The sequence below is a fragment of the Rhinatrema bivittatum genome, chromosome 2 (assembly GCF_901001135.1).
Source record: "Rhinatrema bivittatum chromosome 2, aRhiBiv1.1, whole genome shotgun sequence".
In the NCBI taxonomy this organism is placed as follows: Eukaryota; Metazoa; Chordata; class Amphibia; order Gymnophiona; family Rhinatrematidae; genus Rhinatrema; species Rhinatrema bivittatum.
In genome coordinates, this window is record NC_042616.1 from 258,249,120 (window position 1) to 258,272,809 (window position 23,690).

Sequence of the window (23,690 nt, forward strand, 5' to 3'; positions counted from 1 at the left end):
TCCCCTTCCTAGGTGACCGAGGGACACCCCCCCCCCCCCTTTCCAAGTCACCATCTTCATCATCGGGGTCCTGGATGCACCCTTAGGTTTGGAAGAAAGCTGAACAAGAATCCGCTCTAGCCACTACCAGAGCCTCCAGAACATTCCTCTTCTCCGGATGACCTTTCTTACTCAAACTTTTTGATAAGTTGGGGAAAGTGCTTGGAGTAAATGTACACAAAGTTAAAGATCCTTGTGCAAAGGTCTTTTTTGGTATCCTCCAAATTTTGGACACTCCAGTAGAACCAGTGCAATCACTCTTAGTAGCACCTGAACAAAAATCTTCTTTGAGGCACTCCTTTTGTTTTTAAGAGGCTTTACTTCCAGACATGCCCTTTCCAGTTATTTCAGAGATCCTGGCTTCTGACTCTTCCTGCTCAACAACAGAAACAACTTCTGGCTTATACTCAACAGCATGAACACCATCAACCTAAAGCAACACCAGCCCAGCCCAAGCCTAGAAGGAGTATTTGATCACTTAGCAAGTTCACTAGTCACCCTCTTTAGTTAGGGGAGACTCCAGACCTTTGTAGAGGAATAACACAAGATAACCAAAGATGGTAGGTTCTCAACATCATGGAATCTGTGCACAGTTTGTTTCTCCCGGCTACCATCTCTTCCTCAATCTTTGATCTTCAATCTGGACCATATCACTTGATACAGCTCCATCTGAAAGTGGAATCACTTCTTTAGCAGTGGGCAATAGAACTGTTCCCTACATGCCACCATGGACAGGGATTCTACTCCCAATACTTCCTTGTCCCCCCAAAAATCTAGGGGAGCTGAGACTCATTTTGGTTCTGAAAAACCTGAATCATCTGGTCCAAGAAAAATTCAAAATGAATTTCCTGAACACAATTCTTTCCTTCATTCAGAAGAGGGAATGTGGATGTGTGTGCTCGGTCTGAGAGATGTTTATGCCCACATACCATCCATCCCACCCATTGGAATTCTTTGCTTCAGAATGGACTCTTCCCATTATCAATATAAAGTACTCCATTTCAGACTGTTAACAGCTCTGAGGGTCTTCACCAAATGCCTGGTTGTAGTAGTGGTGCATTGATGATGTAAGGGAATCTGTCTTCCCATATCTAGATGATTGGCTAGCAAGGCCATCTCCCAAGAGAGGATATTAATCTCCTTACAAAAGTCAATCAAGTTCTAAATAAGTTAAGATTTCTGGTGAATTTTGAAAAATTGAGTCTAGTTCAGACCCAAAAAATTAAATTTATTGGAGCATAGATTCACTGCAGGAGAAAGCTTTTCTTCTGTCAGAACAGGCAAGGACTCTGAGATCACTTGTTCACAAACTATTGAACTCTCAACATTCGAAAGTCAGAGAAGTTCTGGTGGTTTTAGGTCATATAGCAGCATAGTTCTATTAAACTGCCTCCACATCTGCCACCTATAATGGGGGCTCCCTTGTCAATGGGACCAGCTAACTCAACCTTAAACCATCCAACTACAAGTTTCAATGAACATGAAATGGGAATTGTGCTGATGGCTAAACCCTTGAGTTCTTCAAGAAGGAGCTCTACTCTGATTGCTCCATCATCAAGTAACATTAGCAATGGATGCTTCCACCAAAGGTTGGGGTGCCCATACTGAACATTTTCAAACCCAAGGGACTTGGTCTGTCATAGAAAGACATTTTCAGATAAACCTACTAGAATTGAAAGCGATCAGAATCACTCTGTCAACTTTCATCCACCTTCTCCAAGGGAAAAACATTCTAATTCAAACCCACAACCTAGTGTCCATATTCTGTGTGGGCAAACAGGGAGGCACAGGGTCATGGACTCTCTGCCAAGAAGCAATAAGGATATGGGAATAGGCTTGCAAACATCAAGCTGTCTTACAAGCCACCTACCTTCCAGAGATCTCCAACACCTTGGCAGATCATCTCAGTGGAGTTTTCCATTCTCACGAGTGGACTCTGCAACAATCAACAGTTTGTCTTCCAACGATCGACCTATTTATGTCTGAGCAGAAGAGAAAACTGGAGAAAGTTTGCTCTATTCTACCCAGTAAACTCAGATCAGCTCAGGATACTGTGCTGCTCAACTGGAATACAGATTTCATGTACATTTTTCCACTGTTTCCACTGATAGAACAGTGCAAAAGTACTAAAGGATTAAGCTCTACTGATCCTTGTAGCTTCACCATGGTTCAGGCAAATTCGCTCTGCATATTTATTTATTACAACGATTAATATTCTACCTTATCCCAGAATATCTGTTCTAATCAGATTACAAAAGAACATTATATAAAACATACAAATAACACACATCACAGTAATAAAACACAGCACAAACAAAACATACTAAAGAAATAAAACAATACAAATGTCATACTTGACAAAACAAACAGTAAAATGCAAAACTGAAACATCTGCTGAAAACACTAAAAACTTCAAGGAATAGGTAAATTTTCAGCATTTTGCAAAGGAGCACAATAAAATAAAATATTCATCTGCTCAGGACACCAAAAAGCTTCTCAGAATAAGTGTACTTTCAGCATTGTCCAAAAGAGCTTATAGTCCTGTATCTGAAGAGAGGCAGTGGAAATTTGTTCCACAGGGTAGGAGCCATCCTTTAAAAAGTACAATTACAGATCTACTTTAAATCAAAGACACGGACTTTTAATAACTGTGAGTTTGCAGACCACGATGTGCCACAGGATAGTACCAGTCAAGGAAAGGTTTAAAAAAAAAAAAAAAAAATCGGACCCTTGTGATATATAACAAATTATTTTAATCTTTATCTATTGCGTATAGGGATCCTGGGTAGATTTTGTAACATAGGGGATATGTTCTCTAAGAGGACAAAACAAAATCAATCTGGCTGCTGCATTTAGTAACACTTGCATGGCTCTTAACTGATTGCCTGGTAGACCAATACACAATGAATTACAATAGTTGAGTGTTTAGAGCAGCAGTTCAGTTGTTTGTATTATAAAGTTACATCTCTCCAGGTCCTTTCTTAAACTTTGCTAATTCTTTAACAAACCCAGATTTGACTACTGCCTTTACCTGAGAGCGAAAAGTAAAAGCTGAGTCAAAACAAAAATCCAAATTTTTAACAGTATCAGAAAATAGTGGTGTAATATCTTCAAATGAGAATCGCAAAGGCAGAGCAGGGAATGAAGTACTAGAGATGAACAGAGCCTCGGTCTTTGAAATATTCAGCAAGAGATTATACTCCCTCATTCATGACTTCACATGTCCCAAAACAGAGGAAATATGAGTACAGCATCTACAGTTAAACTAACAGGAAACCATAATTGTACATTATCAGTATACCCTTAAATTACAAAGTAACTTTTTTTTATCACAAAGTAGGCACAAATAAATATTAAAAAGAATCACTGATATGGAGGACCCTTGTGATACATCCCATTCACTGGCATTCAAGAAAGACTCTGGCCCCTTCTCACTTGCTGACACATCCCATTCAAAAATGATGCTGAAAGTTGTATCAGCTTTCCAAAGTAATCAAGCCATCCTATTTACCTACCTTCTTTCCAAGGCCACACGCACATGGAGAAGGTGGCCCTTCATACCGTAGACTGTAAAAAGCCTTAGCCTATTGCAAAAGAAGAACTCTGCATCATCAGACTTCCCAATTATTCTTCTCTTGCCATCCTAACAGGCTCGTACAAAGTATTACATTGTCTAACTGAATAGCAGCCTGCATTCAAAACTGCTATACATAAGCGGACCTACAAATTGGACTCCATCAAAGCTCATCAGATTAGAGCTATGGCCTCATCTGTTTCTCATCTGCAAGCAGTCCCTCTCGAAGATATCTGCAATACTGCAGCTTGGTCATCCGCATACACCTTTACATCCATTTACTGTCTGGACAACCTTTCAAGGATTGACACAGTAAATTCGAGAAACAGTTTTGCGTAGTTTTACCAAGTAGTCTCCTCCCCATGGTGGGGGTTCATGTTGCTTATTAAAGCTCGGATTTGAAGAGGGCTACGCACGTAAATTTTGGGGTTTACACGCGTGGTCGGCCCTTGCGTGCGTTTTACAATGGACCCAGCCTCGCGCGTAAACCCCTGCACGTGCAGAAGTGCCGGCCAAGTAGGAAAAGAGGTGGCCCGAGGGAGCGTGGTCTAGGTGGGGGAAGGGCAGGGTGAGGGGCGGGCCGGGACAGCGCGAGCCAGCTGGCATGCGCAGATTAATAGTTACTGCTCCTCTGGAGCAGAAGTAAATTTAAAAAATTAGGATTAGTTAGGGTAGGTTTGGGGGGGGGTGGGGGGAGAAGTCAAGAGGGAGGAAGGTTAGAATTTGATGTAGGAAAATTCTATCCTAACGAACTGGGGGAGGCCTGATTGCATTGCTTTGTAAAAATCTCCCCCCCCTCCCCCCAGCTCACACGAGTCACTGGCTGCCTGCCCATGCATGCAGCCATCAGATTTTATAACATGCACGCGCATGGATGCGTGCGCGCCTTTTAAAATCGACCCATATGTAAATGCTCCGCTGCAGCAGCCCCTCAAATTAGGACTCCTTACATGTCTTGGCTAATTCAGCCCTGATTATCAACATAAATTGCTTACCATAAACAGTGTTTTCTGTGGATAGCAGGATGAATTAGCTTTGCTAAATACCCACCTGCCTCCCTGGAGAATCAACTGCCTAACTAGATTTAGCTTTAAAATTGACAAAGGAGATTCATGAGGCAGTGCCTGTGAGGGAATTCTTGCACATGCTTAATAGAGCTATAAGATCTACTAGGTAGGCGAGATGAGTCTGTTCGGTGCCATTGGATGACATCACCCCCATGTTATGGCTAATTCATCCTGCTATCTACTGAAAACACTGCAAATTTGCTTTAAACAGGAAAATGTTTTATTTTGCAGTTTATTCCGATGCCAGTGCTGTATGGAGTCTTTCTCTACATGGGAGTTTCCTCATTAAAAGGCATACAGGTGAAGTTAATTTTACAACCATCTACAATCATATAAAAATACTGAAATCAGGCAGCATTTCATTGTAAAGAAAAACTGTCTCAACAGGCCTAACCATTGTTGTGCAAGTGTACTATAGTAGCATAGTACTCGAAACCTTTTGAAGTGAAAGCTTTCAAAACAGAGAAAGTTTAAAACAATTTTATACTTACCTATTCAAACTCTAGTTAGGGTTGCCAACTGGCTTCAGATTTTTAGGACAGGTTAATTCAATCCTGGTTTTACCCCATTGCATGCTGGGACTTATTTTGATTTCCCTCTTGTGTTCCGTAAGAAAATCAAGACTATACATACTTGTATGCAGGGGAGTAAAACAGGACTGGATCAGTCTCCTGAAAATCTGGAGCCAATTAGCAGCCCTAAGTCTAGTTGACCTTAGGTGTAGGTAGCAGTCAAAGGAATAAAAGCATACAAATAGCCCTTAGTAGTTTGTTTTTTTGTTTTGGTTTTTTTTCTCCCTTAAATTTTATAGTGTAATATGTATTAAAGCTCATTTTAAAACTGAGTTATAGCAATATAGTATCGTCGTAAATGGTAATGTATTTTTAGCACTGAAGCAAGGATCAATGCACAAAGTTTTAAGCAATGATTTGTAATATTCTCCATTTAGTTGTTTGACCGAATAAAGCTGTTCGGAATGCCTGCCAAACATCAGCCCGACTTGATCTATTTACGATATGTGCCTCTCTGGAAGGTCCATGTTTTCACTGTTATCCAGCTCACCTGTCTCATTCTTTTGTGGGTGATTAAAGTCTCTGATGCTGCTGTTGTCTTCCCCATGATGGTAAGTTGTGAGGATATTTTTTTTTTTTTGCCTTTAGGAACTATTTAATACTCGTGCATAGAAATGTATTTATCTTTTTTAGGGTTTAATAGTCCTAAATCAATGATGTCATTGTACAAAAACATGCTTCCTCCTATGACATCTTAAAATTGATTTAATGCAACAGTGATCTTTTACTTAAACAAAACTGGCAAGTTTGACATAATGTGTGAAGAAAGATAATCATAATCACCCTGCAAAATTTGTTTTATTGGGTCCTATTGCAAATTGACAATAGCTTTCAAATATAATATCTTAATTTCTTGATTTCTTTCTCAGGCCAGCAGTTATTACTTGCTTGCAAAAATAAATTCTAACCATTAAAGTAGCAGTTTCCTATCTGAGACCTAGTGCGGTAATTTTCTCTTCTGAGTAATTCACGCATTTTATGCCCATATCCCTCAGGCTTTGGAGAAAAATATTTAAAAAGTAATCACTGAAAATGTTTTAAGAAATGGCTGTTACAGCCTTACCCAGATATTTCCTGCTTGTAGCCATGCCTCTTCTGCAGTATGGATCCTGAGCTGGATAAGCTGCAGGGGGAACAAAAAGAGTCTGGGTATATTATTGGTATTAGATTGAACCTTATGAAATTCATGACTAGTATTTTTGTTTAAATTGAATGGCAAGCTGAAATTACGTCTCGATCAATAAGCAGAAATAGATGTTGAATGTTGCTATACAAGTAATGATTGTGAAATATCTTACTGAAAATGGCAGCAACAGGTGGAATTTGCTTGCTTCTCATGATTGCGTTCTCAGAAGTTGAAAGGCCTTGATTGTGTTCCCTTATCAGTTTGAGAGAAGTAATCCAGCAAAAACCCTGTGCCACATGACTACTGTGGTCATTAAAATATAATCAGACATTCAGTATACAAATGACAAGAGCCCTGCTCCTCCTCATTGAGAATGCACATTTTTTTTTTGAACATTTTTATAGCCAAATTCAAAGGTAGTAATTCTCTACATGTACAAAATTATAGGTTCTGACATCCATGCTTTAAAGCTTTGCTTTTTTTTATGGGGGAGAGGTGCTTTTGTGAGTAGAGGGTTGGAAAGGTCATGCTGATTCATGGCTGCTGAAGGTGACTTTACAAAAACAAACATAAAATTAAAAATAAAAGTGCAACAAAATATATATAAAACACTTTCTGAAAGTAAGAAATAAAATGTTGGTGTCTTCCTGGGATATGTTTCTAGTAGGAACTGCTGTTTTGAGTGATCCCATTGATAAAATTGTGCCCAGAAGCTTTTTGCTGTACTAATAGTATTTGCAGTTTCCTCTTCATCCAGTCAGATCAGTCCAGACGAATGGGTTATGCACGCCAACCAGCAGATGGAAATAGAGCTCAACAGGCTTGCTGGTGTCACTCCTCATATGCGTCCATACTGACACCAGCCTACCAGTATTCTTTCCCCAGCAGGCAAAGGCAGTCTCAACTCCCTTGAGCACCCATGGCCCCACCGCCAAACCCTGCCACTGGCATTTGACTGGCGATGAGGTAGCCAGAGCCAGCCAGTTGGGGGCAGTCTTCAACTCTTTGCAAACCTTTGGAGTTCTATCACGTCTGATCACTGAGTCCTGTCCATCGTCCACCAGGGTTACAGGCTTCATTTCCAGCAACTTCCACCCCACTCCCCGCCAGCTCCAGGATGGAGAGTGGTAGGGAACGATCAAATGCTTCAGGGCATGGGGTTCTACTCCCGGTATTTTCTTATTCCCAAGAAAACGGGAGGCCTCCAGCCCATTTTGGACCTAAGAGCCTTAAACCGGATCTTGGTGAAAGAGAAGTTCAAGATGGTCTTGCTGGGCTCTCTAATCCCTCTTCTAAAGGAGGGTGACTGGCTCTTTTCCCTCGATCTGCAAGACGCATACGCCCATATCCCCATTTTACATGGAGATCGGCAGTACCTCTGTTTTTGTGTTGGCCAACAGCATTACCAATACTGTGTCCTGCCCTTCAGTCTGTTCTTTGCCCCCCAGGTTTTTATCAAATGTTTGGCAGTTGTAGGTGCCCATCTTCGCAGGCAGGGGGTTCACATATTTCCCTACCTCGACGACTGGCTCATCAGACAGCTCAATTCAGGGGGCTCAGACTGCCATGCGCCTCATGATCAACAAACTGGAAACCTTGGGGTTCTTGATCAACTACCCCAAGTCCCATCTTTATCCAGCCAGACAACTGGAATTCCTTGTGGCACACCTGGACACTGTCCAGAACAAGGCCTACCTACCTCAGGACAGGGCTGAAACCTTGGCGGCTCTTGCATGTCTCATTTCCGGCCACATTCAGGTCTCTCTTCGCTACTTGCTCCAGCTGCTTGGCCATATGGTGGCGAAGGTGCATGTCACCCCCATTTGCTCCACTACACATGCGTCGCACATAGTGGACACTGCGTCTCCAGTGGTGTCTGACGTCCCAGGACCTACATGCTCCCATTATAGTCACGGACGAGCTGTGTCATTCTCTTCTCTGGTGGACCACCCCTGATGATCTGTTACGGGGGTTCCTGATACAAGTGGCTCCCCCCCCAGGTCACGTTCATCAATGATGCTTCTCAGATGGGGTGGGGAGCCCATATCCTAGGGCATCGCACGCAAGAGTTCTGGTCTGCTCAAGAAAGGAGGTTCCAAATCAACCTTCAGGAGCTGAGAGCAGTTCGATATGCCCTACAGGTGTTCCAGGAACTCCTAGCGAACAAGATAATTCTGGAGCACACAGACAATCAGGTAGCCATGTGGTACCTGAACAAACAGGGAGGAACCGGGTCATTCTCCCTCTGCCGGGATGCAGTCCTGGTTTGGACATGGGCCATCGCCAATGGTATAACCCTCCGAGCGGTGTAACTGAAAGGGGTGGACAACACCCTGGCGATGCCCTGAGTCAGACTTTCAGGCCACATGAGTGGTCCCTCAAGCAGGAGGTGGTGAATTGCCTTTTCAGCCGCTGGGGGACCCTGGACGTGGACCTGTTTGCCTCCCTGGAGAACCGGAAAGTGCGCCACTTTTGCTCCCTAGACAGGAGGAGCAAGGGATTGCTGGCAGACACATTTTCGATTCACTGGGGGACAGGCTTGTATGCTTACCCGCCCCTTCCCCTCATCTATAAGATGCTTCAGACGTTTTAGCAGGATCAGGGGTCCATGATCCTAATCGCTCTCCTCAGATCTGGTACCCGACCCTTTGGAAACTCGCGGTGCATCCCCCAATCCGACTGGGGACAGCTCCAGACCTGATCACACAAGACCAGGGCAGGCTCCGCAATCCCAACCGCCGGTCCCTAGCCCTCAAAGCTGACAGTTGAGGCCCTCGGCCTGCCGGCGGAGGTATCCCATCTTCTTCTGGAGTCTAGGAAACCTTCCACCAGTAAGTCCTACAACATGAAGTGGAAACTGTTCTCCTGGTGTGAGGGTTGCAGCTTAGACCCTTTCACCTTCTCCCCCTCGACTCTTCTGAACGATTTGCTAAGTGCCATAAGAGCATACCATTGGGAGGTGGATGTTTCTGCTATTTCTTGCTATCCTCTGGTGGGATGTTTCATGAAAGGGCTCCTTCAGCTCAAACCTCCTACTCGCCCCCCAGCGGTTTCTTTGGATCTGACCGTGGTTCTCTCTCAGCTCATGAAACCTCCATTTGAGCCGTTATGCTCTTGTGATCTAAAGTAACTTTCTTGAAAAGTGCTTTTCTTAGTTGTGGTCACATCGGCTCGCAGGGTGAATGAGCTGCAGGTGCTGGTGTGGTACCCGCCTTACACCAAGTTCTGTCATGATAGGGTGATGCTCTGTATACATCCTAAGTTCCTACCCAAAGTGGTTTCCAAGTTCCACCTGAATCAGTCTATCATATTACCATCTTTTTTCCCTGAGACCTGTCGTTCATCGAGTTGAACGTGCCCTCCATACTTTAGACTGTAAGAGGGCACTTGCCTTCGCACCTCCACTCATCTATTCATGTCGTTTGACAGGAATAGGTTGGGTTTCACTGTTTCTAAACAGACGCTGTCTCACTGGTTGGCTGATTACAATGCTTTCTGCTAAGCGCAGGCAGGGCTTCAACTTCCTGGCCTTGTTTGGGCTCACTCTCTGAGCCATATCTGTTTCAGTAGCATACCTTGGGCGGTTCCTATTCATGAGGTCTGCAGAGCAGCAACTTGGAGTTCACTCCATACCTTTGCCTCTCATTACTCACTAGACAAGGACGGGTGACAAGACTTCCGTTTCTGACAATCCTGCAGAATCTTTCAGCCATGAGCCCAACTCTCTTGCCGTGATTCCCCTCTTGGGTGACAGCCTGTTCCGCTAGTCTCTGCAGGTGTAGTTGTGCACTTTTGCACCTGTTTTTGCTGCTCATAGTTGGAGAGGCCTGAAGCTACTTAATCACCCAGTTGTGAGGACTACTATCCTGCTTGTCCTTGGAGAAAGCAGAGTTGCTTACCTGTAACAGGTGTTCTCCAAGGACAGCAGGATGTTAGTCCTCAAGGAACCCACCCACCTCCCCGCAGAGTTGGAATTATTTTTTTTTCTCAGGGGTTTTTCGGTGGTTCCTTTTTTTCTAATTCTGTGTTATAAGACTGAAGAGGGGACCCTGCGTGGTAGGCTGGACAAAGTTTCTAGAAACTTTGACAAAAGTTTTCCATGCCGGGCTCTATCCGATGATGTCACCCAGTTGTGAGGATTAACATCCTGCTGACTTGGAGAATACCTGTTACAGGTAAGCACCTCTGCTATATCCTCTAATCCCACACCCCCCCCCCCTCCTCAGAGAGATATCTTTAGGGATGGGATCTATTATTTCAGAGGTTCATGGGTTCTCGTATGGATCAGAGAGTAGTACTGAGGCTGACTGCAACCCTTCTACCACCTTCAGATGGGCAGGACAGAAAGTGGCACAAAAATTTTTTTAGCAGAGGATGTCCTTTCTGAATTGGTCTCCTTCAAGAATTTCTGAAATGGAGTTCCACATGGGGGAGAGTAGAAAATGGGGGAATTTTTCCCTGGCAATGAGTTAGCTATGACTCTTCCTTGGAAATATGGCAACCCACGACTTTTCTTTCCCTAGTTGCTGTGGGCAAATAGCCTTGCAGTGGAGGAGTCAGTGTGATTTCCTTTTCCTGCATGGTCAGTATGAGTAAGCCATCTTGAATCTTTCCCTTATAAGGCCAGGAAGGATTTGTTTGGATTTGAATATGGGTCTAAAGAGACTTTATGGGAGATTGATTGATAACCTCAGGATTATCCTTTGTAATCTCTGATAAATAACATAACTTGCCATACTAGGTCAAATCGAGGGTCCATCAAGCTCAGCATCCTGTTTTGAACAATGGTTAGTCCAGGATACAAGTTCCTGGCAAGTATCCAAACATTAAATAGATCCCATGCTACTAATGCCGGTAATAAACAGTGGCTATTTCCAAAGTCAGTTTGATTAATAGTTTATGGACTTCTCCAGGAATTTGTCCAAACATTTTTTAAATCCAGATAAGCTAACTGCCTTAACCACATCCTCTGACAATGAATTCCAGAGCTTAATTATGCATTGAGTGAATAAGAATTTTCTTTAATTTGTTTTAAATGTACTACTTGCTAACTTCATGGCGTGCCCCCTAGTCCTTGCATTATCCTAAAGAGTAGGCAACTGATTTACATTAACCCATTATAGACATCCATCATATGCCCCCTCAGCTATCTCTTCTCCAAGCTCAGCAGCCCTAACCTCTTTAGTCTTTCCTCATAGGGGAGCAGTTCCATCCCCTTTAATATTTTGGTCACCCTTCTCTGTACCTTCTCCAGTGCATCAATATCTTTTTCTGAGATGTGGCAACCAGAATTGAACTCAAAATGCGGTATCATTGTGCAATAGAGGCATGTCATTCTCCATTCTATTCACCATTCCCTTCCTAATAATCCCTAACATTGTTTGCTTTGTTAACCATAGCAGCACACTGAGCAGTCTATTTCAATGTATTGTCTCCTCTGACATCTAGATCTCTTTCCTGGATGGTAACTCCTAACATGAAACCTAGCATAATGAAACTACAGCATGAGTTATTTTTCCCTATATGCATCACCTTGCACTTGTCCATGTTAAATTTCATCTGCCATTTGATGCCCAATCTTGCAGTGTCATACGATCCTCCTGCAATTTATCACTATCTGCCTGGGATTTAACTACTCTGAATAATTGTCATCTGCAAATTTGATCAACTCACTCATCATTCCCCTTTCCAGAGCATTTATAAATATAGGCACACCACTGTTTACTTGTCTCCACTGATAAAACTGAACATTTAATTCTGCTCTCTGTTTGCAAACTTTTAATCGGTTTGCAGTCCACAAAAGTACATTGCCTCCTATCCCATGACTTAAATTTTCTTAGAAGCCGTTTATGGGGGGGCTTTGTCAAATGCCTTCTGACAATCCAAATGTACCACATCTGCCTGATCACCTTTATCCACATGGTTCTTCTAGGACAAGCAGGATGGTGGTCCTTACTCATGAGTGACATCATCAGATGGAGCCCGGCATGGAAAACTGTCAGTTTCTAGAAACTTTGGCTGGCTGAGCATGCCCAGCATGCAACTATTCTTGTCCACATGGGGTCTCTTTCCGGTCCTTTCTTTTCTGCGGAGCTATCATCTTGCGGAGATGGAGCTCTTGCTTTCTTTTGGAAAAAGTGAGTTTTCTTCAAGACTTTCGCATTTCTTTTCCTGTACTGGGTCTCTCTCTAGTTCCCATAAGGTTCTTCTCAGTCGGTGAGTTTTTTTTCGCTTCTCCCGTATCCGCCGGTTGTCGTGCCCTTAGTTTCTGGGCACCTCGGGCTTTTGCCTATGCCCCCAGTGCCCCTGGGCTATGTCCCTAATGGATCCACATAAAGTGTGTATCCTCTTCCTGGGGGCGTTGCACGATGTCTGTGGCTGCGAATTGTGTGCTCAGATGATCCCGAAGGACCGTCGGGTCAGGCTGGACAAGATGGAGAAAGTGTTTGGCTTGGGGAGTACCAGATCCTTCCTCCTTTGTCAGGAAGTGGTACAAATCTAGAACTAGGCACTGGTGCAGGGGATGTTTCTCCGGGCCGTGTACTTGGAGGGCACAGAGAACACCCTGGCAGACTGCTGAGTCGCACCTTCCAGCCCCACGAGTGGTCCCTGAAACAGTAGGTAGCAGACCGGATCTTCCATGTCCCCCAGCAACGCAAAGGCTCCCCAGTACTGCTGTCTGTCCAGCTCGAATGGCAAACCACCAATGGACACCTTTGCCGTCCACTGGGGGACGGGCCTCCTGTATGCCTGTCCGCCTCATCCATTAATGATGAAGACTCTCCTGAAGCTTTGCCAGGAACAGAGGTCCATGATCCTTGTTGCCCTGCATTAGCCGAGACAGGTCTGATTCCTGTTTCTGCAGGAACTGTCCAGATGGAACCTAATCCATTTGGGGACGGCCCTGGATGAAGCGCAGTTCCCTACTTTTAAACAGGTGTTCTCCTAATACAGCAGGATGTTTAGTTTTCTGTGCTGGATTCCATCTGATGTCACCCATGTGTAACGACTAACATCTTGCTGTCCTAGGAGAACACCTGTTACAGGTAAGCTTTATTATCCCCTTCAAAAAAACTGTAGCAGATTTGTGAGGCAAGATTTCCCTTGGGTAAATCCATGCTGGCTATGTCCCATTAAACAATGTCTATCTTTGTTTTGTGACTTTGTTTTTTAGAATTGTTTCCACGATTTCTCCTGGCCCTGAAGTCAGGCTTACTGGTCTATAGTTTCCCAGATTACCTCTGGAGCCTCTTCTAAATATCGGCCACCTTACAGTCTTCAGATACAATGGATGATGATAATGATGTTACAAATTACTAGCAATAGATCTGAAATTGCATTTTTTAGTTCTTTCAGAGTCATGGGGTGTATACCATCTGGTCCAGGCAATTTGCTGCTCTTCAGTGTGTTAGTCTGGCCTACTGCATCTTCCAGGTTCACCGTGATTTGGTTCAGTTCATCTGAATCATCACCCTTGGCATCTGATGGTATTAGGAGAATCTAGTTTAAATAAATAAACCAGATTCTGTATCCCACTGAAGATATATTGGTCAATTTGGTGGCCTTAAATCATGATCCCAGGGCAGAAAAGATCTCTTAGCTCAAAAAAAAAAAAGAAAAAAGATCAGTCGGCAAGTGAAGAGGCCTGCCTTGACGTGGAGGCTTATTTTCACATTCCAGTCCAGAAGGATCTTCATTGCCTTGCAGTATTGGGTTGGCTTTTTTAGTTTCAGGCACTGCCCTTGTATTACAAACCACCTCGAGGACTTCTTTTCTTTTTTGAAGATAATGGTAGCTGTAGCGCTGCGCAAGGAAGGCCTTTTGGTTCGTCCGTATCTGGATGATTGGTTGATACAAGTGACATCGTGTCCAGACTCGCCATACCACATCATGATCATGATGTTAGGAATGTTAGGAATTATTATTATTAGAATGTTAGGAATTATTAGGAAGAGAATGGTTAATAGAACGGAAAATGTCATAATGCCTCTATATCGCTCCTTGGTGAGACCACACCTTGAATACTGTGTACAATTCTGGTCACCGCATCTCAAAAAAGATATAGTTGCGATGGAGAAGGTACAGAGAAGGGCAACCAAAATGATAAAGGGGATGGAACAGCTTCCCTATGAGGAAAGGCTGAAGAGGTTAGGGCTGTTCAGCTTGGAGAAGAGACGGCTGAGGGGGGGATGTGATAGAGGTCTTTAAGATCATGAGAGGTCTTGAACAAGTAGATGTGTCTCGGTTATTTTCACTTTCAAATAATAGAAGGACTAGGGGGCATTCCATGAAGTTAGCAAGTAGCACATTTAAGACTAATCGGCGAAAATTCTTTTTCACTCAACGCACAATAAAGCTCTGGAATTTGTTGCCAGAGGATGTGGTTAGTGCAGTTAGTGTAGCTGGGTTCAAAAAAGGTTTGGATAAGTTCTTGGAGGAGAAGTCCATTAATGGCTATTAATCAATTTTACTTAGGGAATAGCCACTGCTATTAATTGCATCAGTAGCATGGGATCTTTTTAGTGTTTGGGTAATTGCCAGGTTCTTGTGGCCTGGATTTGGCCTCTGTTGGAAACAGGATGCTGGGCTTGATGGACCCTTGGACTGACCCAGCATGGCATGTTCTTATGATCAAGATGGTGATTCTCCTGTGGTGAGCGTTTTGTGATAATGTTCTTCTGCGCTTGAATGACATATGATATGTCTTTGAGACTGAGACTTCCCTTGGATGTTTCCACTCTAGAGGGGTCTATATGACAGAAGGAAAAATGTTTTATTAACTGAGAGGTTATATGGAATTATTCTGTATGAAAAGAAAATATTCTGTTTGATCCTGTGGTGTTATTCGAAGTTGTATTTTTGTGAAGGATGTCTGTATTCTGCTGGAATTCTCTGGAAGCAAATTTTGAATTGTATCCACCATTCTATGAACTTGACACTGTCTGTTCTCCCCTGAAGAAACTTTATTGTGCGAAACATGTTGGGAATGACACATTTTTTTACTTGTTAGATTGGTATGTTGTATCACTGTATGGTGTGTGTGATAGGATTTTTGGATTCTTTTGATGAATATTATGTGTTGTTTGGTTATGCATTTTTGTAAATTTATATGTATGTATATATAAATAAAATTTTCCTATTTTTTGTAGGATTAGAAAGAAGGCTTCCTTCGTCTCTGTGGTGTTGCAAGGGGCTTAGTCAGCATCCCGCCTTATAAGGGAATAGTCTGGATTGATCTGACTGGATGAAGAGGAAGTTGAAATCACTTCTTACCTGATAACTTCCTTTTCTTGAATACAGTCAGATGAGTCCAGGACCCTCCCTGTGCTGCTATCCCTCAGTGTTTTATGCATTCCCTGCCTTACAGAACATGTTTTTATAGACAGGCATAGTTAGGGGGTATGGTGGATATCTATACTTCGCCTCAGGTGAATGATTATATTGGAAGCTTTTTTTTCATTTCTGCTTCCTTATTTTTCTGAAAGTCCACTGTTTAAAAAAAAAAAAAAAAGGGGGGGGGAATCAATGGTATGATTCAGTTGTGTTAAATATGTGTATATTTAGCTTGTAAAAGAAATTCTGGCAGGCTGGTGACAGCCTGGCAGTATATAAAGAATGACATCAGCGAGCCTGTTGATTTCTCTCTCCACCTGCTGGTTGGCATGCATAACCCATTTGTCTGGACTGATCTGCCTGTATTCAAGGAAATAAAATCAGGTAAGAAGTAATTTCACCTTTTAGTAGATCACAGAGTAGGATCATTTAATGCCACATGCCTTAAAGAAACCAATACATGGACTTTTATTTGTAAAGCGATATGCATTTGAACTTAAAAGGGTGGTTCTAATCTGTTGTACATCTTCTTTGGTTATGTGTAACTTCTTGTAGTGAAAAGTGTCCCATTTGAATACAGTTTTTATGTCTTCTGAGAAAAACGCATGCATATTGTGTAAATTTAGAGGCTTTATTTACTAAGTCAGCTTGCGCCTTGGAAGTGGATCCGCATCCTTGCTGTCACTGTTTAGGAAGATAACCTTGCTTTTCTTGATTTGGTTCTCACCATAATAGACATAAATTGCATGTCCCTGTCATATATTCAACAGGAGATATATATTCAAATTTTTTTTTTATGTGCAGTTAACCTTTGGATTTATTCATTTGTTTTTCCTCCAGGTTCTTGCACTGGTGTTCATACGCAAGCTCTTAGACTTTGGGTTCACCAAACGAGAGCTGAGTTGGCTCGATGACTTAATGCCAGAGAGTAAAAAAAAGAAAGAAGATGATAAAAAGAAAAGAGAAAAAGAGGTACATGTAAGAATAGCAAATGATGTACATTGCATCTTTTATTCATTAGAACCTTAAACTTTGGCCAGATTCCAGGTTCAAGCTGTTAATATGCTGTGTAAAACAGGATTCCAATTTTGTTTTAATGCTGTAACTAGGATATTTGTATTAACTACCTCCTTTTTTTTTTTTTAGGTAATAACCTGAATAAGCTTTAAAAAAAAAAAATTTACAATGATAATCTCTGTTGAAAAAGTAATTTACAGTCCATTCTCTGACTAGATTAAAGACAATTTCAATTGCCTCAGGGTGTCAATTCCTCTAAACGATAGTAAGTACATAAGAAAAGGCATTTTTGCCCTAACCAATGTCCATCAAGCCCAGCATCTTGATAGTGGCCAGCCCTGGTTGCAAGGGCCTTGAAGATCCCATAAAACACACACTACCAGTAAATACTTGCGGTGTTTGTAATACTTTTTGCTTTTTAAACAATTTAGTAAAATCATTTTACAGTGTCCTGAATGTAGTAAAGCTTGTTTATATTTAATTTTATTTGTAGTGTCCAAAATTAAAAACAAGCTTCCACTTTTTTTTCAACATTTTTCTTGGGAGAGAGGAGGGGTTGAGTAGGTGGAGCTGTTATAATCTTCACTTTCCTAGCATGTGGATAGATGGATTCAGGACTAGTGGGTAATGCACCTCTACCAGCAGATGGAGATGGAGCAAACTGATGTCACTTCATCTCCAGCAGACGTGTATCTCCCTACTGGTGATTGCTTCAGAGTTTAGAAGAAGAATTTTAAAAAAGAAAGAAAAAGCCCTGCTTTCCTATGGTGATACCAAATGGTCCCTCCCCCAGTTGAAAATTCCTGAGGTGATTTCCGTGGTCCTTCAGATGTGTGCCTTGGTCCGGTAGCTGGTTTTTTAGCCAGTGTGGACTTAGCTGATTGTACAGCTTTAAGGCAGTAGGTACAGGAACCGAAGAGCGGCAGTGACGGCAGATGCCCTCTCCCCCCTGCAGCCAGAGACCATCTCTGTAATCAGCCAAGAAGGGCTGAGCTCAGGCAAGCTTAAAATAAATAGACAGTGAAGGAGGGTTGTTCAGGGATTCCCTGGTCTCCAAGCTCAGTGCACCGTTCTACATTCGTCCTGCCCCGAGGGAATGAGGGCTCATCTCAGAGGTTCCAAGTGTTTTCGTCCCTTCAGAGGACTTGGCCTTTTGGCAGGTTTCAGTCCTTTCGTCCCAGTCGGTCCAGGTAAGGTGGGAACTCAGGTAGTGCAACCTCCCAATGAATGTTTTCTGACCCACCTCCGGGAACAGGAGATTGGGGGGGGGGGGGGGGGGCCTCTATTTTTTTTTTTTTTTTAAACAAACATGGGTTGAGATTACATTGGATCAGTGGGTCCTAGAAGTGCTACAAGAAGGATATATGCTGAATTTCACAGTGTTCTTCAGGACATGTTCATATCATCTCCCTGCAGGCGGTGGAGTGTACACTGTCAAGGCTCCTCAGTCTGAGGACTGTGGTTCCAGTACCCATGTCTCAAGAAAATACAGGTCAATGTTCCATTTATTTCGTTGTGCCCAAAAAGGAGGGCTCTTTTCGTTCCATCCTGGATTTCAAAGGGATCAATCGTCATTTGTGGGTGACTCATTTTCGCATGGAAACAGTGCGCTCTGTGATGATGGCCATGCAGTCGGGGAAATTCCTGACTTCCTTGGATCTGTCAGAGGTGTACCTCCATATTTTGATCAGATTGGAGCACCAGTGTTTTCTGCATTTCACAGTATTGAGGTGCCATTATCAGTTTCAGGTGCTGCCATTTGGTTTAACCACCACTTCCAGAACTTTTTCCAAGAATTGTGGTGGTGGCAGCAGAACTGAGAGAGGATGGAATACTAGTACACCAGAATTTAGACTGGTTGATTCGGGCCAAGTCTCTGGAAGAGAGCAATCTGGTGACCCTCCCTGTTACAGGAGCTTGGTTGGGTGGTGAACTTAGCCTTCAGCCATCTCAGTCATTGGAGTATCTAGGTGTGCGATTAAACACAATGCAGGGCAAAGGTTTTCTGCCAGATGCTCGATTTTGAAAGTTGGTGTCTCGGGTGTATCTCTTGGTGAACATCTATATACCTTACAGTGTGGTCCTATCTACAGGTACTCGGGTTGATGGTGGCAACTTTGGAAGTGGTGCCATGGGCGAGGGCATATATGCGTCCACTTCAGCGCTCCCTGCTGTCTCATTGGAACCCACAATCTCAGGACTATTCGATTCTGCTCCACCTGACGATGGAAGTCTGCTCTCACCTCCAGTGGTGGTTGCAAGTGGATCATCTGAGAAAGGGAGTTTCCCTGACCTTGTTGGACTGGCTTGTAGCTCACAGATGTGAGCCTCCAAAGTTGAGGAGCTCACTATCAGGAACTAACTACGTAGGGGTACTGGAATACAGAGGAATCTCTCTGGAACATCAATCAGCTGGAGGTCTGGTTGGTGTGCTTTGCAATTCAGCAGCAGACTGCATGGACAAGCAGTCCGAATAATGTCGAACAACGCAACGATGGTGGCTTACATCAATCGGCAGGGAGGAACCAAGAGCCAATAGGTATCGCAGGAGGTAGATCGACTTATTGAATGGGCGGAAATGCATCTTCAGGTGATTTCAGCCTCGCACATTGCAGAAAAAGACAATGTAAGAGCAGATTTTCTCAGTAGAGAGAGTGTGATCCCAGGAGAATGGGTATTGTCAATCAAGGCATTCCAGCTGATAGTGGATCGCTGGGACTTTCCATTTCTAGATCTGCTGGTGACTTCTCTCACTGCAAAAGTTCCTCAATTCTTTAGTCACAGGAGAGGTCCAAAGTCCTTGGGTATCAATGCTCTCATGCAGGTCTGGTTGTAAGACAAGCTGCTGTATGCCTTTCCCCCATGGCCCATATTGGGCAGAATAGTTCAAAGGATCGAAGGCCAGAAGGGGATGGTGCTCCTGGTGGCAGCAGATTGGCCCAGGAGACCATGGTATGCAGATCTGCGAAGACTCCTGGTAGAGACCCCCCTTCATCTTCTGCCACACAGGAATCTATTGCAGCAGGGTCCTGTTACTCACAAAGACCCAAATAGATTTTGTCTTATGGTATGGCCCTTGAGAGGGCTCGCTTGTTGAAGAGTGGATATTCTTTTGCGGTGATTGCCACCTTGCTACGAGCTCGAATTTTCTCCTCTTCCTTAGTCTACTTGTGGGTTTGGCGAGTATTTGAGCATTGGTGTGAGGATGAAGGTGGTCTTTCTCGATCAATTAAAACCCTGCTTATTTTGGAATTTTTGCAGGATGGATTAAATAAAGGGTTGGTCCTTAATTCTTTGAAGGTACAGGTAGCAGCTCTTGCCTGTTTCAGGGGCCAAGTAGCAGCTTTTGCCTTTTTCCAGGGGCCAAGTGAATCCTTATCTTCTCATCCTGATGTGGCCCATTTCTTGAGGGGAGTGAAACAACTTTGTCCTCCCTTGCGGTTACCAGTTCCCTTGTGGAATCTTAACTTGGAATTGGATTTCTTGGCAGGCCCTATGTTTTAACCACTGCGAAGACTTTCCTTGAGGTTATTGACCTTTGAAGACAGTATTTCTGGTGGTAATTTGTTCCGCGCATCAAATTTTCCAAGCTGCAGGCCTTGTCTTGCCAGGATCCATTCCTTCGGGTGACTCCAGGAGCAATATAGCTGCGTACTATTCCTTCATTCTTGCCTAAAGTGGTCTCGGGTGTTCACTTGAATCAGTCCATTTCCTTGCTGTCCTTGGATAAGAAAAGAGATGTGGAAGAATATCGCCTGTTGTTTCCCTTAAATGTCAAGTGGCATGTCGCAAGGTATCTAGAGGTTTCTAAACCTTTCTGAAAGATGGATTGCCTGTTTGTCCTTCATGGTGGAGGAAAACAGGGCGAACCAGCTTCGCGAGCTACAATAGCTTGTTGCATTAAGGAGGTGGTCACGACCACATATGTGAATGCTGAAAAGCCGTTGCCTGCTCAGGTTAGGGCTCATTCCACTAGGGCTCAGGCAGTGTCATGGGCCGGAGATTAGATTCCTGTCTTCCGTTGGCATTTGCCGAGCTGCAACTTGGTCCACCTTAAACACTTTTTCCAGGTACTATCGTCTAGAGGTGTAGGCCCAGGAGGACGCAGCCTTTGCATGTGCAGTGATGACTGGATTGTGGGCAGCCTCCCACTCTATTTGGGAGTAGCTTGGGTACATCCCTCTGGTCCTGAATCCATCTATCCACATGCTAGGAAATGGGAAGCTACTACTTACCTAGTATTTTCCTTTTCCTTAAGGTGGATAGATGGATTCAGCTTCCTGCCCTGGGCTGCTGAGTGATTGTGTGATGATCCTCCTGTGTGGCTACGAGTTCCAGGGGATTATGGGTAAGTGTTCATCCAGTCCCTAGACTAGTATGCATAGTTCTTGCCAGAGTTCAGTGTTTCTTGTTGGTTGAGCACCAAAATGGTTGTCTGTTTTTAATCAAGTTGTTTGCTAGTCTGTCTACAGCTGCTTTTGAAGAGAATACTGGCAGGCTGATGTTACTGCAGGACTATATATACTGTGACGTCAGTTTGCTAGGTCTCCATCAGCTGATAAAGGTGCATAACCCACAGGTCTTAAATCCATCTATCCACCTTAAGGAAAATGAAATTATCAGGTAAGTAGAAATTTCTCATTCAAATACTAACTTCTTGTTGGAAATAAAATTTTAATCAGTAAAAGGGGGAATTTTTATTTTATTTGTTCTAACTGCTGCCCGAGTTGAAGAAAATTTTGGTAGAACATGTACTTAGCTTGCTATATCTTAGATAATTTAGAGAGACCAGGAAATGAGAGGTAATGCTCCTGAGAGTGAATGTCTTCATTACTGGGAATTTAAATTTCAATTGATGTTACTGGATAAGGGTTTTTGCAAAGGGAAGAGGGGTTGGAAGGGAAGAAGCAGATTTATAGAAAGAGGCTAAAACTCAGTATATAGGAGAAACTGTGACCTGCTGTTTGTCAAATTTTAGAAATGTAGTTAAGTAGACAGGAATGACACTTTTCACTTTTAACTTATATGCCATCTTTTTTAGAACAAACTCAAAACGGCTTACAATGGAAGTAAAATACAACCAGTAAAAATACATACAGTTCATATTACAGACATAAGTAACAAAAGAGTCAGTCCATTGAATTAATGAATGCACATAGATCTCTAGTAGCTCTGTAACCTGAAAATTCTTTGTCCTCCTCCTCCCAATCCATGTCATAAAATGTATAACATATCTGAGTACAATACAATGGCAATTGTTATAATGTAGCCAGGTCTTCCACTCTTGCTTAAGTCAATGGGGACGATTTGCAAAATAACACAGTGGTTATAGGTGTAAAATCAGGAAACGCGTAAATGCTAGTTTGGAAACATTGCAAATATGCTTGTATTTACAATGTCAGACATATATCTTAAAAGGGAGAAAAAGTAGCAGTTTAGGGACATTCTGAGGCAGGATTTGAAAGTATGCACACAAGTTACTAGTTGCTATTTTTTAAGCAGTATGCATGCATATACTTTTGTTTTTGAGTGAGAGGTCTGGGTTTAAGTGTTTGGTGGTAGAGTGGGGTTCAGGGTGACGTGCTGGAGAGTTTGGGTGAACTAGCATAAAAGATGGTACACACAGTAGACCCTTTCTGTGTAAACAAAAAAACACTGTGAAATATACTTAGGTATCTTTAAGATAAGCAGATCCCATTTGATGTTGTTTCTTAAAAGTTAAGAGGAGGGTTTAATTGTACTCTTCACCTCCATGGGAACAATGTAGATCTCATAGTAGCAGGGATATATGATCATATGCTTATCTCTCTACTTCACTGTAGAATTTTGGATAAACCTTTAGACCTTTAATCTTTATTTTTTTTAAATGTATTTCATATAACTTGCAGCAAAGTGTGATTTTCACTGAGGGGGCACCTATTTCATTTGGTCTGCAGAGAATAGATATGCAAAATATACCCAACTCCAATTCCACATAGAAGTATGCATGTATATAGTGGATGCATGGTAGCATGCCCATAAAACTGGTTGAATGATAAACAGCTAGGGATAGTGATAAATGAAAGGTTAGAGACTGGAGGTTTCTCAGCTCCAGGATGAATTGGCTGGGATTGAGGCCTTATCTACTAAGTCTTTCCCTCCTTTCTCAGCCAGAAATGTCTTATTGTGTGGATTAATACATTTTCTTGGCTTGGAAAGGAGGTTTCTCAGAGTATATACATGATGATTTCCTCGCACATGGGCTCTGACTAATGACATCACCTAAGATGGAACTGACGCCACAGCTGTAAAAGCTCTCTAACATGTTCTGATCATACACAGGACTTCCACATCATGCTGTCCATGCAGGGCCCCTCCCAGTAATTTTTTAGTCTCTGCAGAGCCCATCAGTCATTTTTCTTAGGCTCTGGGATTTTTCTCTCTCCTGAGATGAAGTACTTTAAAAATCAGGTTTTCTAGCCTCTGTTTGGGTCCTTTTTTCTGAAATAGTCACTTAAGGGTTTGTTTTTAGGGGTTTGTTTTTTTTCCATTATTGAAATTTAATTTACTCTTTTCACATTAGCTATCTGCACATTAGATGGCTTTCATTTTTTTTATTTTTTATTTTGCTGTAGCTATTTTTTGACCAATGTACCAGAGAAAGTAGCCAGCTTCAATGAAGTATCCCCTGAGCAACCAAATGATATCTTTCATGGATCAGCATGATGTATAAATGGTGTGTCTGGGGAATAAGCATGACATTTCTGGTTGTTAGCATCTGTAAACAGGTGACTTCCAGAGGACATCGGACCTGCTTGGCACTAATGGAAAAGCTTTTCAGGTCAGACAAATCTGATAAATCTAAAGGCTCAGGAGCTGCATCCACATGGTGGTGCATCGACATCAGGGAAACATTTATCTTACTCAAAGTCCATTACCTTTAAGGGCTAGGTAGACACAGCATCCTCTAGTTTCTCCCATCC

General features: G+C 42.8%; 1 protein-coding gene across 4 annotated transcripts in view; it reads left to right on the plus strand.

Moving 5' to 3' along the window:
* The window catches only part of SLC4A7 (solute carrier family 4 member 7), a 385,387-nt gene that overhangs the window by 325,425 nt on the left and 36,272 nt on the right, over positions 1 to 23,690 (plus strand). For all 4 annotated transcript variants that reach the window (XM_029589434.1, XM_029589432.1, XM_029589435.1 and 1 more), the window contains 3 exons: positions 4,912 to 4,980; positions 5,630 to 5,803; positions 16,552 to 16,683. In XM_029589434.1, coding sequence (XP_029445294.1) covers positions 4,912 to 4,980; positions 5,630 to 5,803; positions 16,552 to 16,683 — 375 coding nt within the window. The remainder of the gene's footprint in view (positions 1 to 4,911; positions 4,981 to 5,629; positions 5,804 to 16,551; positions 16,684 to 23,690) is intronic.